The sequence below is a fragment of the Paralichthys olivaceus genome, chromosome 9, assembly GCF_024713975.1.
Source record: "Paralichthys olivaceus isolate ysfri-2021 chromosome 9, ASM2471397v2, whole genome shotgun sequence".
In the NCBI taxonomy this organism is placed as follows: Eukaryota; Metazoa; Chordata; class Actinopteri; order Pleuronectiformes; family Paralichthyidae; genus Paralichthys; species Paralichthys olivaceus.
This window is the reverse complement of record NC_091101.1, coordinates 15,090,529-15,105,300: the sequence shown is the minus strand read 5'-3', so window position 1 is coordinate 15,105,300 and position 14,772 is coordinate 15,090,529. Positions and strand designations below refer to the sequence as shown.

At 43.3% G+C, this 14,772-nt stretch overlaps 3 protein-coding genes across 5 annotated transcripts; 1 reads left to right on the top strand and 2 right to left on the bottom strand.

Moving 5' to 3' along the window:
- Positions 1-99: 99 nt before the first annotated feature.
- On the bottom strand, positions 100-5,870 carry LOC109642292 (zinc finger protein 660-like). Of its 3 annotated transcripts, none has more exons than XM_020107004.2 (5): positions 5,561-5,831; positions 3,983-4,375; positions 3,455-3,579; positions 2,912-2,966; positions 100-2,284 (listed from the first exon to the last, which is right to left on the bottom strand). In XM_020107004.2, exons 2-5 carry the CDS (start codon positions 4,314-4,316, stop codon positions 1,251-1,253), a joined length of 1,548 nt encoding a protein of 515 aa, XP_019962563.1. In that variant the 5' UTR covers positions 4,317-4,375; positions 5,561-5,831; the 3' UTR covers positions 100-1,250. The 3 variants fall into 3 exon arrangements, with proteins under 3 accessions (XP_019962563.1, XP_019962564.1, XP_069387903.1); XM_020107005.2 differs by having other exon boundaries at positions 3,983-4,371; positions 5,561-5,828; XM_069531802.1 differs by having other exon boundaries at positions 3,983-5,870.
- A 1,242-nt stretch (positions 5,871-7,112) lies between these two features.
- Positions 7,113-8,688, bottom strand: mif (macrophage migration inhibitory factor). Its single transcript, XM_020106998.2, has 3 exons — positions 8,455-8,688; positions 7,512-7,684; positions 7,113-7,378 (listed from the first exon to the last, which is right to left on the bottom strand). Exons 1-3 carry the CDS (start codon positions 8,560-8,562, stop codon positions 7,312-7,314), a joined length of 348 nt encoding a protein of 115 aa, XP_019962557.1. The 5' UTR covers positions 8,563-8,688; the 3' UTR covers positions 7,113-7,311.
- Positions 8,689-9,109: 421 nt separating this feature from the next.
- LOC109642287 (uncharacterized) lies at positions 9,110-14,770 on the top strand. The gene is made up of 5 exons (XM_020106999.2): positions 9,110-9,479; positions 9,811-10,153; positions 11,369-11,670; positions 13,009-13,120; positions 13,283-14,770. The coding sequence occupies exons 2-5, from the start codon at positions 9,844-9,846 to the stop codon at positions 14,323-14,325; spliced, it is 1,767 nt and encodes a 588-aa protein (XP_019962558.2). The 5' UTR covers positions 9,110-9,479; positions 9,811-9,843; the 3' UTR covers positions 14,326-14,770.
- The last annotated feature ends 2 nt before the right edge of the window (positions 14,771-14,772 follow it).

Here is a 14,772-nt window from a genome sequence, read left to right as displayed (position 1 = left end):
CAGATTACTTATATTTTCAATATGGTGGTGGGACCACCACTCGACTTATTACACGATGCGCACTGCTTGAATTAAAGAAAAAACTCTAATACTCAAAAATATGTGAGCGTATATATATATATATGGGTTTTATTGGGGTAATGTTGACAACACATTAATGTAGCAACACTATGATGATTATAACCCTTTTCATGTAACATAGATCAATAGGTTTGGTAGACAACAACAACAACAACTACTACTACTACCAGCACAGTAAAAAAAAAAAATTCTAATACCAAAGGCTCTTTATGGGAAATTGTGTCCATGTTGTTTCTCAAGACAAACTAAAGTCTGAATCCACAACAGTGAAATATTTTTTGGAATCTGTTGAGTAACAAGAAAGAGATAAGTTTACTAGTTACATAGAGTCCACAATCAAGGACATCATCTCTCACTCTGATATGAAAGATTCAGTCAGTGATGTAGTTTCTCAAATTCTGCTAAAACCCTTATAAATTATAAGAAAATTATTTAAATGAATAAAAAAACCCAACCTGAAATTAAAAAAAAAAAAAAGAGACATACAGATGACTTGATATTTACTCACAGTAAATAAAAAGACATGGTGGAGCAATATTTCATGCAGCTTCTAAAAAGATGGCGGTTTAAAAATGTACTCAATCATTGCAGCCAATAATGTAGTGTAGATCTGCTTTAAGGCAATATTGGTTTTCACAAGGTATTCTTTGAATTTGTAAAAAAAAAAAAACACATTTCCTCTACAACATTCTCTGAATGCTTTCAATCCACAACAATAATGTGTCTCCATCAAAACCTAAAAGTACGTTTACTGTCAAGTTTCATCCAACAATATACAAACCGGTTTTGACGTCATTGGTGAACTTTTCAATAAAGCATTTGTAATTGCCATCAAAACTATATCTTGGTGACACGATACTTATGTCGATATTAACATCAACTTAAGATGCACCTCAAAATTACAGCAAATTACAGCTTTAAGGGATAGTTCACCGAAAACAATAAAAAAAAATCATTCATTATCTGCTCCCCACTATACCTTAGGAGGGGTGGACAAAGTGTTTTGTTGTGTGGAGACAGGTGAATTTACATTTTTTGGTCAACTGTCCCTTTAATGTAAGCCACCTATAAATATTGAATTCAGTTAAGTCCCAACATCAACTGGTTCCAGCACAAATTACAATGTCTCATGTGGATTCTGAGGCATCCTTTGGTGGTGAAGCTTTGGGTTAAGGTTGTCCCTCTGCGCTCTGGGTTGTTGTCTTATAATAGCTGCACTTTTTTTTGTGCAAGTATAATTGTTGACAGGAACGGAACCTTTCAGGACACCCCTTACATTTGATGGGCCTCTCTCCTGTGTGGATGCGATAGTGTTCAATCAACAGCCATTTGTTAGATATTAACTTCTTACACTTCAAGCAGGCGTAACCCTCAGTCGTCTGTACACCCATTGTTTTCCATCCTTGACTGGGCCCTTTCTTAACATTATTACTGCTGACAGTGCTACTTGAGTCTTTGCTTGGAGAAACTGAATCCCCTTCGATGTCCTCTAGAGGCATGGTCCATGCAAGGTCTCCATTTGTCTCAGCTGGCTTCATTTTGTCCTGGTGTTTTTTTGTCATGTGTTTTTGGAGGACATCATTAACATGGAATTTCTTCTGGCACACACTACAAGCAAACGGTTTTTCAATAGTATGACTGTGAATGTGTTGCATGAGCTTGCCTTTTGAAGAACTCTTCTTCATGCAGCATGGACAGCTGTACATTTTGTTGGACCCATCTTTCTTGGAAGTCAACAAGAGTTTTTCACGTTTCCTGCGCTGTGATTCGTTAGCCAACACTTTCTTGAGTTTTTTGCAAAGTCTTTTATGAGACTTCATATCACATGGAAAAGGGAACACTTTTCTGCATCCTCTGCAGCACATGTGTGATCGCGCATGCACACGCTGGCCAAATTCTGTATTAAATGTCTTGCTACAGAGATTGCAAGTGTAGATCCTCGCACCATTTTCCACCGTCTCCTGTTCTGTGGTCTCAGTTGTGTTTTTTCTCTCCTCTCTGCTGCTCGTCACTGTGCATGTTTGCCCTTTTTCCTTTAATTGTCTCCGTCCTCTTCTCACACCCACACTGGCCGTTTTGTCATGATTGTCCGGTTTGAGACCTTGAGGCAATTTCTTCTTGTCACTTGTCTGTGATTGAGGTTGCGTTTCTTGGTTGTACACTGGTAATATTATTGTTTGAGTGTGCTTTTCACTGGAGGTACCTATGACAGAAAAAAATGCCAAAAAGGTAACTGTGACCCAATGAAAAATCACAGATGAAATGCATATAACATATTAATTTAAGAAGATACCAGCCAAGTGATATTTAAAAAGTGTTGGGTCACATTTAAACCAATAATGTCTTATTTTACCCAGTTTAAAAGACAAAAAGAAAAAAATTGTGTGTAGTTTTCTTGTACCTATATGTAGTAACCCTAAATATGCACCTTCTTTATTATATGGTGACCCCATGTATAAACCATTTTAACCCTCCAGGTACACGCAAAGTACACATGCAATTCAGGCTTTTTAACAGTGTTTGGTGTGTATTTTGCAACCTGTACACTGAATAATCCAAACATCAGTTTCCACCATACCAAACTTCTAATAAAGAAATAGTCCCTGTCAAAACTCTACTCTGTGTTTCGGTGGATTATCCACACTTTCTCAAAAAATATTTTTAAACTGAATGTCTTTAATGATAAACACCAACAATTAATTTCCCCCAAATAGTTGAGTGTAAATAAATGTAAACATGAAAATATGCCATTCAAATATTTATTCTGCCAATACCAAAAATATACAGCACAGAAATATTTATGAAGGAATTGGTGAAGAATGAAACCCACCTCTCACGGATCTCCTGAGACCATGTTCTTGCTGGGGGGGGTCAGTGTTCACCACCTAGAACACAGACGTTTTTGGTTACACTTGATCTCCAACGATACACAAAGCAAAGCACTAAATGAAATAGGTACACGTCGAAGTGTGTCTGTGTAAGCAGCCCATAATGAGATCAATTCCTTGGATTGAGACTATCATGACTCTGCCTCATTGTGAGTGAGTCAACACACTATCTCTTCAAAACCAATTTCAGCTGAAGACAATGCAGCCTAATCTGACAAGAAAATGAGTCAGGTCAGCACAGTATAAATCAGTACTTTAGCCTTTCCTAGAAAATTTATGCCAGAATATAAAGGTCACAGAAATAAAACATACTTTATTTATGACAGAACATGTCTGGTCTATGTCATGCCACTGGGTGACAAAACATCTGTACCATCAATGTGTCCAGTGCACCAGTCAAATTAAACAGGATGTCATTAAAAGTTTTCTGTGCTGCTCTATGATGCCTAACTGTAATGCCACCACATCCAGACTCAGTTACACACCTCTTGCTTGATGACTGGAATCCGGCACAGCGGAATCAACACCTGGCGTAGTCTGACACTGGGACACACATCATCTCGCTTGGTCGTGGTCTCATCGCCCAGGGGAGCACACCAGTCGTCAGGCACTAATCAATTTACAAAAAATAAACATTATCGAGCTTTATATTTTGTGGCAGCAAGAAATATGAATGCAGGCACATCCCGGAAAATGCTTTTTCTTTGCTAGTCTAGTGGACTGAAATTTATCAGACAATATCTAGTGCCAGTGCATTACATTTTCATGAACCTTCAGGGTTATAATTCACCTAAAACTACTAAAGCTATACAACTTGTTCCCACACACCTTCTAAAACGTATCTGGCTTTATACTGCTGGTGTACTACTTGTAAATGGTGACTTGTGCAGTTATGTGTACTACATGTATGTAAAAATGTTTTCACTGTTCTCATCAAAAACCTTAATTACAAAAATTATACACAAGAACTGTAGAAAAATAAAACATGATAGCAACATATTTTGTCAGGTTACCTCCAATATCAATCTCAGGTGCATCAGCAGTTTGTCCACAGGGGTTCCCAACAGCCTCCGGCTCTCTTTGATTTAATTTTCTTATATTTGTCTCAGTTTCATTTATCTCCACTTCTCTGTCAGCTCCAACCTCATATTCCTTCAGCTTGATCTCTGCAGTCTGTAACTTTATTTTGAGATGAGCCACCTCCTCGCCTTTATGCGCCAGCTCCATTTGATGGTCATGTAAGCTGCTCTCAAAGATCGACATTATCTCACACACAGCCGTGCTCAAGACGGACTCCAAGGCTGTGTTTAGCTTGGTCCTGAACCCTGTGACTAGACAGTTAGGCATCTTTGAAGATGTGAGAGTTTTGTGTAACGTTGTACGGTCCTTTCGTAATCAATTACTGCCTTGAACAAATAGAGAAGAGATCAAGTTAGGGTCATTTACAAAACAGCATATTGTTATCTAAAAATGGACACTTATCAGGGTGTAGGTTTAATGATACTCTGAGCATCCCTCATCCATATGAACAGGGTTTAGAGCAACCAGATGATCAGTGATGAGGCGTTCTGGCAGAAATAATGCAGAGGTGGTATTTATCACTCATTGTGGACATTCTCTGGAGTTTCTCCTCCCAGCCCCCCAGTAAACAATGTTAAAGCGAGCCCATGCGAGTAAGACAGCAGGAGATTCTCCGGGGGATTGGCCACAACAAGTGGGTATGTTGATTACTTTTCTAACACAGAAGGAAACTGGAAGAAAAAAATCTCACAATGAAAAAAGGGGTGTCATACACATGGAAAACACCACAAAAGATAACAGCATGGCAAAACGAGATTCTAGAGCTTTCGGTGATGACGATGGTGTCGACGTCCACAGTGAAATCTATCCGTTGCGTCCTGCCTCCTGAATGCTGTTTCAACCCTTGCTTGAACCCAACAGACCATTTTCTGTTGTTTGAAACGTGTCTAGACGGAGAATCTCCCGCTGCGTTTTTCAGATGTAAAAAACAGTTCAGGTCTGAGAACGACGTTTGAGAAGAAACCAGCAAACACAGAGGTTACTACATCAGTCACAGGAGGGCTGGGCAAAACACAATATCTATTAGTATCACAATATAATTTTCATCAATAGCAATATCCCAAAGGTTCAATATATACCACTATAATATCGAATGCATTGTGTAAATACAGTGAGGAGGTATTACACATAACTGATCTTGCTGTCTGACAAATGTTTGTGAAACTTCACTCAAGAAATAAACATCATGAAATTTATTGTGATATTTATCGATTGACTAGTATGAAACTTTTCATTTAAGGCCATATCAACACATAACTCACTGAATACACTACGATGTTTTGCAGTGATGCTGGATCACTGGTTCAGAAAACCACTGGATGTTTAATCATAACGTTATGTTAGCTAGCTGAGTTTATTACTCAGTGGATGCGTTAACTCTGGACGAGAGCAGAGAATGCTTCACACGTGTACAGCTGTTGAGATCATTATTTTAATGATCTTAACATTCTTAAGTTAGAAGCTGAACACACAGATGTTACACATGGCGGCAAATTGTTGTCGCTACTCACCGTAAGCTAGAAGAAAGAGAACGGAGCTTCGTCTGCAGAGGTTCTCGGTGCGCAGCTTCGTCTGGAGACCGGAAGTGTTTCAGATGAACCGTGAACAGGCCCCTCCGTGTCCGACGGCTAACTACGACATCCACAGTTTGATTCCCCTTGCATTAAGTACAGCAAAACCACTGCACGTTAGGCCACCAGTCCGCCATTTTCACCTAGTCTCGCAGCGCAGAGAGGTAACTTCTGGCGGTTGCAACGTCATCTACCACATCCGGTTCCTGTTCCTCCGGTTCCTGTTCCTCCTCCTCCTCCTCTTTCTTCTTCTTCTTCTTCTTCAGTAAAACCACATTTCACAGTCATTTGTTGAACATAAAGATCTGAAGCTGGTTCTCATCACTAGATATGTCTCAGCTCATATAAGTCCTTTACTCTCCTACTTTTCTTTTTGTTCTGAAATTATTCCTTGAAATCAGCCATTTTCCATAATTAAATTTAATTTAATAATTTAACTTGTATTAAAAACCATATTCAGTGATATTGTAAAAATGGCAGTCAATTATATAACTGGTATCTAATTGTATTTCGACATGATAGGTAAATCATTTTAATTTATACAAGGTCCATCAGAATCAGAATCACCTTTATTGCCAGGTATGTGAACACACACGAGGAATTTGATTCCGGTTTTACTTAGCTCTCTTAGTACAAACAGTTGAAAAAAACGAAAGCATAGACATAAACAAGAACAAAGACAAAAGACAAAAGCTATGTACATGTAAAAAAGCTAAATAGTTTGGTGCAATGGTGCATAGTGCATGGATGAAATAATAAATATAAATATACAGTGTGCACAGTATGTTGGTATGTACAGATATTTTACAGGTGATGTTACTGATATTTGAATCAGATGTCCTGAGGGAGACTACTTGTTCTTTATTTTCTTTCTTACATCTCATTAAATACAATTTTTTGCACCAGCTTTCTTCTCACTGATTTTAATTCAGAGGCCAAACAAAAGCTTTTCTGCCAAAAGGTATTTCTTAATTTTATATATTTATCTCACTTCAAAAAGATGCTCAAATGGTGCAGGACAGGTGAGAATCTGTCAGGGTCAACAGGGTTTTCTCATCGGGACATGCTGACATGTCACAGTAGGTAACTCATACACGTAAATTATATTAGCTAGAACGGCACTCACATAAAACCACATTTAACTTCACTAAATCTGGACCTTTATCTGGATCTGCACCAAATTGCATACAGTCATAAATATTAGTCCCCTAAACATGTCTGATTTTTATATTAATATCCATTAATTATTCTGAGAAATCAATGAAAATGCTGCAAAATCTCACAATATTAAAGAAAGTGAAATAATTATTGAATCCACCCCCTGATCCTCTGATCTTTCCACCAAGTGCAGTTATGGCCCTTCTAGTAGTTTGGGGGGTAATCCTGCTAATTAACTAACAAACAAATGCAGATGAATCTAACAGTAAAACCTGAGTTTGTATAATGTAGTGCATCTTCATGAGGCTGGAGAATCAAGGACAAGAGTGATTCATTTGTTGTTGACATGATTTACTTTATTGCATTTAAAAAGGGGGGAAGGAACAGTGCAAAGCTAAAGGGTCCTGCTAAGTGCTTATAAGACAGGCGTACAGTATCAGGTGTCTGCTTTTTCATTCCGTCACTGTCGACTATGCTTGTACATGTTAGAAAATCATGACAGTATTTTCTATGTAAGTGTGTTCACCTCCATCTCAGGCAAAAGTACTGTTGTTCCAGGCTACGTTGGCTGCATCCATGTCAAAAAAGTTAACATAAATCCTGAAATAGACAGAAAGGGATAAAGGTTAATGGAACTGGACAATAACAGAGTGTCTGAGTTTTTGTCCCCATGCAGCCTTTACTCATCAAACTGGCAGCATTGAACATACAGGTAGATCAGTGTATTCCCTACCTGTCAGGAGAGATGCCCAGGTGTTTGTTGAGGAGACCACACAGAAGTTTAGAGTACTTCTTGTTGTGAGCGCCACTGATTTTTCCAATACTGTGGAGGGAGCAGAGGGCACAGGGGTCTCCCTTTCCTCCAAACATCATCATTTGGTCAGGGTTGATGTGAACAGCTATATACTGGTAAACAAAAGAAAGGTACACACAACAGAAGTCAACCCACACTGGATGAATCTGTAATTGTGTCAGTTGCTGAGGATCTTGTCCTTTTTTAAACTCTCTGTTTCTTATTATTTTCAGATATTAAGTTATTTCAGCTGATAAATCCTACTGTGTTGGTAGCCTGTTATTACAGATGCTCCAGTTCCAACATTGGAAATGCTGGATACAGCTAAAAATGCTTCTTTGAAGCATATAAGTTTCACCCGGTTAAATCTGTTAATATGTCATACTGTAATATTGCACATGTAAAAAAATTGCAGTCTAGGTATTGGATTCAGGACAACATTGTCCATCCTATTTCATATTAGTAATTATTTTGAAAAGGTTTCTCACTATAATAACTTGTCTTATCTTTTTTTTCAATAAAGTGGTGGACAGGGACTTCCATATTAATTATTCATAGTATTTGTTATACATCCTCCTCAAACGTGCCTGGAGATGAGGTCGGAGGTCCCTGTGGGTTCAGTGAACTCACCGATCATTAACTCATGCTCTTCAAACATTTGTCAGAACCACAGACAGTCTGCGATTAAGACTGCGTTTGCATAATTGCACAAGATAAACGTGGGTATCACTCATGCAACAGAAGGTGCAGAATGTCTTCTGTAACTTTGGTATAAATGTCAGTCACTGGTGGGAGTGAACTCTGTGTGATGAGATGTTGCGTGATGGAAACAAACAGGATTTCTGTGAACAGGTTGTGCAGGACTGAGCTGAGCCCGGCCTACCTGTGCAGGTTTGCCCATTTCCTTGGCCAGCTCCTCGGTGGCCTCGGACAGCAGCGCCGCGGGCACGTCGCCTTTGGCCACGTTGGTGTTCACCACAAACATCGGCATCTTGCTGGTTGCAGGTGGTTCAAGTTTCCTTCGCTCGCTGCAGAGTCCGCGGGACAGATCACACACACACACAGCCGGAAGTAAAGACTAAATCTGCTCTTGATCGTGTTGAGAGTGTGGAAACATGTGAGTTAAATGACCACAGCGCCTCCACTCGGTCTGGAGGTGACGACACACGCTGTACACAACTACTATTATAACATCTGGAAATTATTTTATTTTTGTGGTGTTGATTATTTGTTGCTTGGCACAAATGCTTAGAACAGATTAAGCAGAAAGTGATAGGAGAAATATCAGTGCGTTTTATTTCTTCCTCTTCTTTGGATGGTCAGAGTGGAAGCTTCAATTGCGCATTGCTGCTACTTTTTAATTACAAGTCCTTTATTAAGCCATTTACAAGTTTCATTTACATATATTAAATATATACTGTGCTGATTTCCCTTCATTATCTTCAGTTTGGTCCAGATGACCAGTAAAATACGCAGGGTGCTTTTTTGGTTTCCTGGGTGCGGCCACCCTGGAGTGTAGGGTAATTACGGTACCGCGCATGCGCAGTGCGGACGCCAGTGAGCGGCGCTGAAGGAGGCGAGAAGGAAAACAGTGGCAGAGGGAGAGAGCGAGAGAGAGGCGAGAGAGAGGCGGCAGAAGTTGGACGGTGCTTTCCTTTGTCGCCTCGTCTCGTCGCTGCGTTCACCGAACAACCGCCGAGCTCCTCCGGGAGCCGTGAACCCGCAGCGCCGGTCGCCGCTTCGCCTCCACTCCGCCAGCTTTCCTCGATCGGAACACGGAGCTAAATTAGCCGAGCTGCTAAGACATTGACTTTAACAGCCGAGCGGAGGCTGCTGCTCCTCCTCCACTTCAACGCTGCTGGATGTAGATCCTTTATACAAGTTTACCAACAAGCTAACCCGACACAGGTGATGTATTCTGGTATTCACTGTACTGTCACTCCACCGTCTGACATTTTAAATAACGGGTGACGCGCAGTGTGTGATTGAACGATAATAGAGATTGAATAACCATGTGTTACCGTGTGATTCACGCGTTACTGTCGCTGTAACTGGAAACCATCGAGAAATAAAGTTGATTTTTCTTACTGACATCGATTACTTTGGTCTGTGTTGGGGATGTTCACAAGCTAAAGCTAACCGACCGCTTAAACAATGTGAAACTGCTGTGATTCAAGCTGAGGAAACTGGCTCAAATGTGATGATAATAACATTGAAACTGTCATTGCAACACCATCAGGTCCGCTCCTCTTCGTCCATCCGCCCCGGACCCATGACCACGATGATGGAGGAGTCGGTGACCACGTTCGAGACGCATCTGACGGCTGTCATGGACAGTCTGATCCGGGCGTCGGTGTGCGAGATCACCAAACTCTTCCAGGAGACGGTGAACGACTACCTGGTGGAGCTGTCCCTCAACAGGAAGGAGAACGAGGCGCTCAAGCTGCGGCTCCGGCTGACCGAGAACAAGCTGAGGACCGAGCGCAAGTACGGGATGGGCTGGGCGGCCAACCGCCGCAACGCCGGGCTGGAGGAGGAGAAGAGAGCCGGAGGGCGCCAGAAACGGAAAGTTGAGATGGCCCGTAAGTATCACTAAGGCTGGCTTGAGGAGGGCCTTTCTCCTGCTCATCGAGGAAGGTTACATCATATCTACATTGTGACATACACGTAAATATAAAGCTACAGTTTCTTGACACCATGCAAACATCCTCCATGTTTCAGTGTGCTTGTGGTTTTTTAATGTGAGAAACCGGGTTCTTGCTGTGCACTAGGGGCTTATGTGAAGACGCACTTGTTTTGTTGGAAACCATCTGGCAAGAGCTGATCTCTCCCTCCCTCCTCTTTCGCTCCCTCCTTCCTCTCTCCCTCCCTCCCTCCCTGCCTCACTCCTCCGCCTCCTCTTCATGATCTCTCCCTCTGTCCTTCACCTCCCCCTCTCCTCTCTTTCTCTCTCTCTCTCTATCCTTGCATTCTGTCCCTCCCACTCCTCTGTGCTTCTGCACACCCGCTCCCTTCCTGCCTTGCTCCTCTCCCTCCCCCCACCTCCTTCACTTCTCTCTGCTGCTCTCAAACTCTTACCTCCTCCCCTTCCCGCTCCTCTCTCCTTCACGCCCTCTCCCTACTCTCCCCCACACGCCCCCGCCTCCTCCTGCTCTGTTCTCTCCTTCATCACGTTGCATGCTCACTCTCCCACTTCCTCCCCTCCCCTCACCGACCTCCTCCCCTCCACTCCTCTTCCGCTCCTCTCCGCCACCACTATAATTACACACTCCCTCTCCACTTCCACTTCTCCTCTCTCTCTCTCTCTCCTCTTCTTTTCACCTCTTTATCACCCCCCCTTCCCTCTCCTCATCCCCTACACCCTGCCAACTCCACTCCTCCCTCTCTTCTCTTCTCTGTCTCTGACTCCTCTCTTCTCGGTCACGTTTTTCTCTCCTTTCTGTTTTCTTGTCTGTCCTTCTATGCACCCTCTCGCCTCACTCATTCATCACACTCACTTCTCCTCCCCCTACTCCCCTTCCTCTCCCCCCGAACTCCCCTCCGCTTCTGTCTGTTCTCCTCTGCATCTCAAATCCCCTCCTCCTTGTCTCCTTCTTCTACACCCTCCTCTCTCCTTCATCTCTCCTGGCCTTCCAATCATCTCCTCCCACTCATCCTTCTCTCCCTCTCATATTTCATTCTCTCTCCTTCCTGTCTCCCTGTTCCCTCCCTCTCTCCTTCCCCCTCCCCTCCTTACTTTCTCCTTCCTCTCTCAACCTCCCTCCCACCCTTACTTCATCTTCCTCTCTTCTCCACAGGAGGCAAGTCAAAGAAGGGCCCGGCAGCAGCCTATGGCAAAGGCTGGCCTGGAGGTGTGTGGGAGGAAGAAGGAGGTGGAGGTGGCAGTGGCAGCAGTGGCGGGGGCGGAGGAGGAGGAGGAAGTGGAGGAGCTGTGGGGATGGTAGCAGGAGCAGGAGGAAGAGCGGGGAAGGAGGCCAGGGAAACGTACCTCATCCACTTCCCTGGGGATGAAGAGGATGAGGGAGGGATGGCGGAGGACGAGGCAGGGGAGGGCAGCCTCAGCGGTGAGGGGGAGGAGACGGCCAACATCAAAGAGGAGGTGAGGGAGATGGGCTTTCTCAGAGGAGGAGGAGTAGGAGGAGAAAGTGGCACAGCATTTCTGCACTGCTCAAGAAGCTTCATTTAGAATGAGAATTAACGTAGACAAGAAGAGGGCGATGATACAGAGAGACAGAGAGATTTGCTTGTATTTTTCAGCCATCAAATCACTGCGGAGATGTAGTGGATAAAAGGAGGCCACTGATTTGATATTTAGCCTCCAGAGGGCTGCGTTGAAAAGGGCTCTCCACATCTCAAGTGCAGTGAGCTTTTACTGGTCGAGGTGAAAAGCTTGTTGCTATTCCACTGCATGACCAAATGGCAGGACAACGGTGGCAGATTGAGGTGGTTATGGGCCTGGAGGCTATTCTCTCTAGCCCCCCTTTTACTCATCATGCTTTTCCATAAAAAAAAGCAATTTATTGCCACATGTATAAGTGTGCTAGGATTATTACATGGCTCTTATGGACACACTTTGAGACGGCTTTCAGTATAAATGGCTTTTGAAAAAGGGAATTTAAAGTAACCTGTAGCTTTATAAACCAACAGGTACAACATCTGCAGCAGTACACAACACCTCGCTTCCCTGAGAGCAAAAATCACAACATCCTAACACAAACACAGATTGAACCACTGTGCAAATTTGAGAAAATCAATGCCAAAATACAATAAACATAAGAGCAACATGTAATAACAGTATAATGCAACAGCAGCACAATTACAGTTTTTATTCCTCCATGCCGACAAAAGCTGTGGACAGAGGCAAGATATTTTCAGGTGTTTCATCTGCCCCATTCTCATGAATGCGATATCTCTGTAATGCCTGGAGAGAATTTCATTAATTCTGGCACAAATGTCCACTGGGACTCAAGTATGAAGTGACGAGAATTTGATGGTCAAAAGCACTGCCTCATAAAATTTGTTTTTGATCTTAACTCAAGAATGCATACACTAATTTAAAATGTCGAACAGGATAAAATAATGAATTTTCCAACCTGATCTTCCTCCTGATCACCTGTGTGTTTCTTTTGAAGAATATACTGAATATTGTAGTAGTGATACCTCTAATGCCGCCCAGAATCAGCATGTGCGTTTGCCTACTCAAAGTACGCAAAATGTGCTAACCTGCTAAAAGCCTCCCTGTGAAGTCTGTCAGGGTGTTTTCATGACTACTAAAACAGCTTTAAGAAATCTAACCAATCACATAACTTTGATCCCAGGTACTTTAAAACATAATAATTATGACTTGAGGCTATGATAAACAAGGGCCTATACATGTATCAATAAATAACATAGATTACAGTTGATTGTTGTTTAACTCTGGTTTTTTTTAATGTAGTTTTGTCAAACAGAAGGTTATCAGCCCGCCTCTCTACGGCTATTAAAGGAGGCTATGAAGATGGACCTGTCCAACCAGAACCTCCACACAGGCTCCAGAGCCCAAAGCGAAGGTAATGAGCCCAGGACACACAAATGGAGGGAGGGAGCATTATACCAGTGTAGTACTCAGAGACCAATAGTTTAAAAGAAAATGTAAATGATTGCACATACCAGCTCTCTCACTATCTTTCCCTTCTTCACATCTCTCCACCTCCTCCTCCGTCTCTATTCAGGAGACCTGTCAGATCGCCCCCCGTCCCTTCATCCAGGAAAGACAGAGGAGGAGGACTGGGAGGTGGGCTCAGCATCAGAGCCATCAGAGGGCGGCATGACCGTGGATGAGCTGAGGGGTCTGGAGTCTGCGCTGAGGGCTGAGAGAGGCCGCGAGCAGGCTGCCATTACGGCTTCCCAGCCTGTCAGCCCAGAGCCAGAGGTGGTTCGAGGCAGTGATCTCAGCTCGCCACCCAAGTATATAGGTCTCGATGGCATGGAGCAGGATGGAGAGCTGGAGCCTCAGCCGCCCACGCTGCAGAGAGAGGACCAGATAGGGCAAGGCAGGGCAAAGGACAGCATGAGTGCAGGAGTGGAGCTGAGATTAGGCTGGTCGAAGAAGTTGAGAGAGGGCGACCTGGAGGCGGGTATGACTGGAGAGGATGTGGTGGAGCAGGGAGAGTCTGATCACCCGCCCCACTTGTCTGCTCCTGGGAGTGTCGGGGAGAGCGAAGGGGAGGAGGAGGAGGGTGGTGGAGACCTGCTCCACTTTTGCCCACAGTGTGGAGGAGGCTTCACCACAGAGGCTGAGCTGGAGGAGCACCCATGTCCACTAGGAGGCGCCCATTTACAGAACAGTGGAGCAGAGGAAGGCCTTTTTCCTTGTGCCCACTGTGGCAACACATTCAGTCACTCCTGGGCTCTAAAGAACCATGAGTGTGCCTGCGCTGCCGAGCGGCCGCACTGTTGTGAGATTTGTGGGAAGCGCTTCACACACTCACGCTCCCTGGAAAGGCATCATCTGGTGCACACGGGGGAGAGGCCGCACCGGTGCCCACAATGTGGACGCAGCTTCAGTCGCCTTGGCAATTTGGAACGGCACCAGCGGATCCACACAGGTGAACGTCCATACGGGTGTGAGGCGTGCGGAAAACGCTTCAGCCGTGTGGAGTACTTAAAGAGACACCAGCTCATTCACAACAGTGAAAAGGCAGCACTGCAGTGCTCCAACTGTGGGAAAGGATTTAGTGACGTGGAGCAACTGAAGAACCATCAGTGTTTTTAAAAACTCTCCTTTAAATCTGTGGCAGCAACACAAAGAGACAGACAGCGTTTAATTGAAGGATGTGAAAGTGACTGTGACCTTCTAATTTTGTTGTCAGTGATTTGAAACCGTTCCTCTTACACTCTGACAGCATGTGAAGTTAAACTGAGTTAAAGAAGCAGAAACATGTGTGGAGGATTTTTGTTGAGTAAATAACGAAGGCAAAGCTGAGAGGGTGACGGGTGTATATGTTTCTCTGTAGGAGGAGAAATAAACCTCAGACATTTGAATTGGAGGTGTACAAAGCTTTTACTTATTTATGATAGTAATTTTTTGAAAACCTTTATATTCATAAATCCCTCATGTTAACCTTGTTTTTCTCTGACAATATAATTGACAGCTTGGTGTTTTGTATGTTTGTGTTTTGGTCATATCTTTTGGAAATAAATATTTCAATTCATCAAAAGG

Coding starts and splice junctions, on each gene's coding strand:
- LOC109642292 (XM_069531802.1), bottom strand. CDS start 4,316: ATGCCTAACTGTCTAGTCACAGGGTTCAGGACCAAGCTAAACACAGCC. Junction 2,967..3,454: donor TTCCAGTCATCAAGCAAGAG/GTGTGTAACTGA, acceptor TCTGTGTTCTAG/GTGGTGAACACTGACCCCCC. Junction 2,285..2,911: donor TCTCAGGAGATCCGTGAGAG/GTGGGTTTCATT, acceptor TTTCTGTCATAG/GTACCTCCAGTGAAAAGCAC.
- LOC109642287 (XM_020106999.2), top strand. CDS start 9,844: ATGACCACGATGATGGAGGAGTCGGTGACCACGTTCGAGACGCATCTG. Junction 10,154..11,368: donor ACGGAAAGTTGAGATGGCCC/GTAAGTATCACT, acceptor TCTTCTCCACAG/GAGGCAAGTCAAAGAAGGGC. Junction 13,121..13,282: donor CTCCAGAGCCCAAAGCGAAG/GTAATGAGCCCA, acceptor GTCTCTATTCAG/GAGACCTGTCAGATCGCCCC.
- mif (XM_020106998.2), bottom strand. CDS start 8,562: ATGCCGATGTTTGTGGTGAACACCAACGTGGCCAAAGGCGACGTGCCC. Junction 7,685..8,454: donor AAATGGGCAAACCTGCACAG/GTAGGCCGGGCT, acceptor TTTGTTTACCAG/TATATAGCTGTTCACATCAA. Junction 7,379..7,511: donor CTGGGCATCTCTCCTGACAG/GTAGGGAATACA, acceptor TGTCTATTTCAG/GATTTATGTTAACTTTTTTG.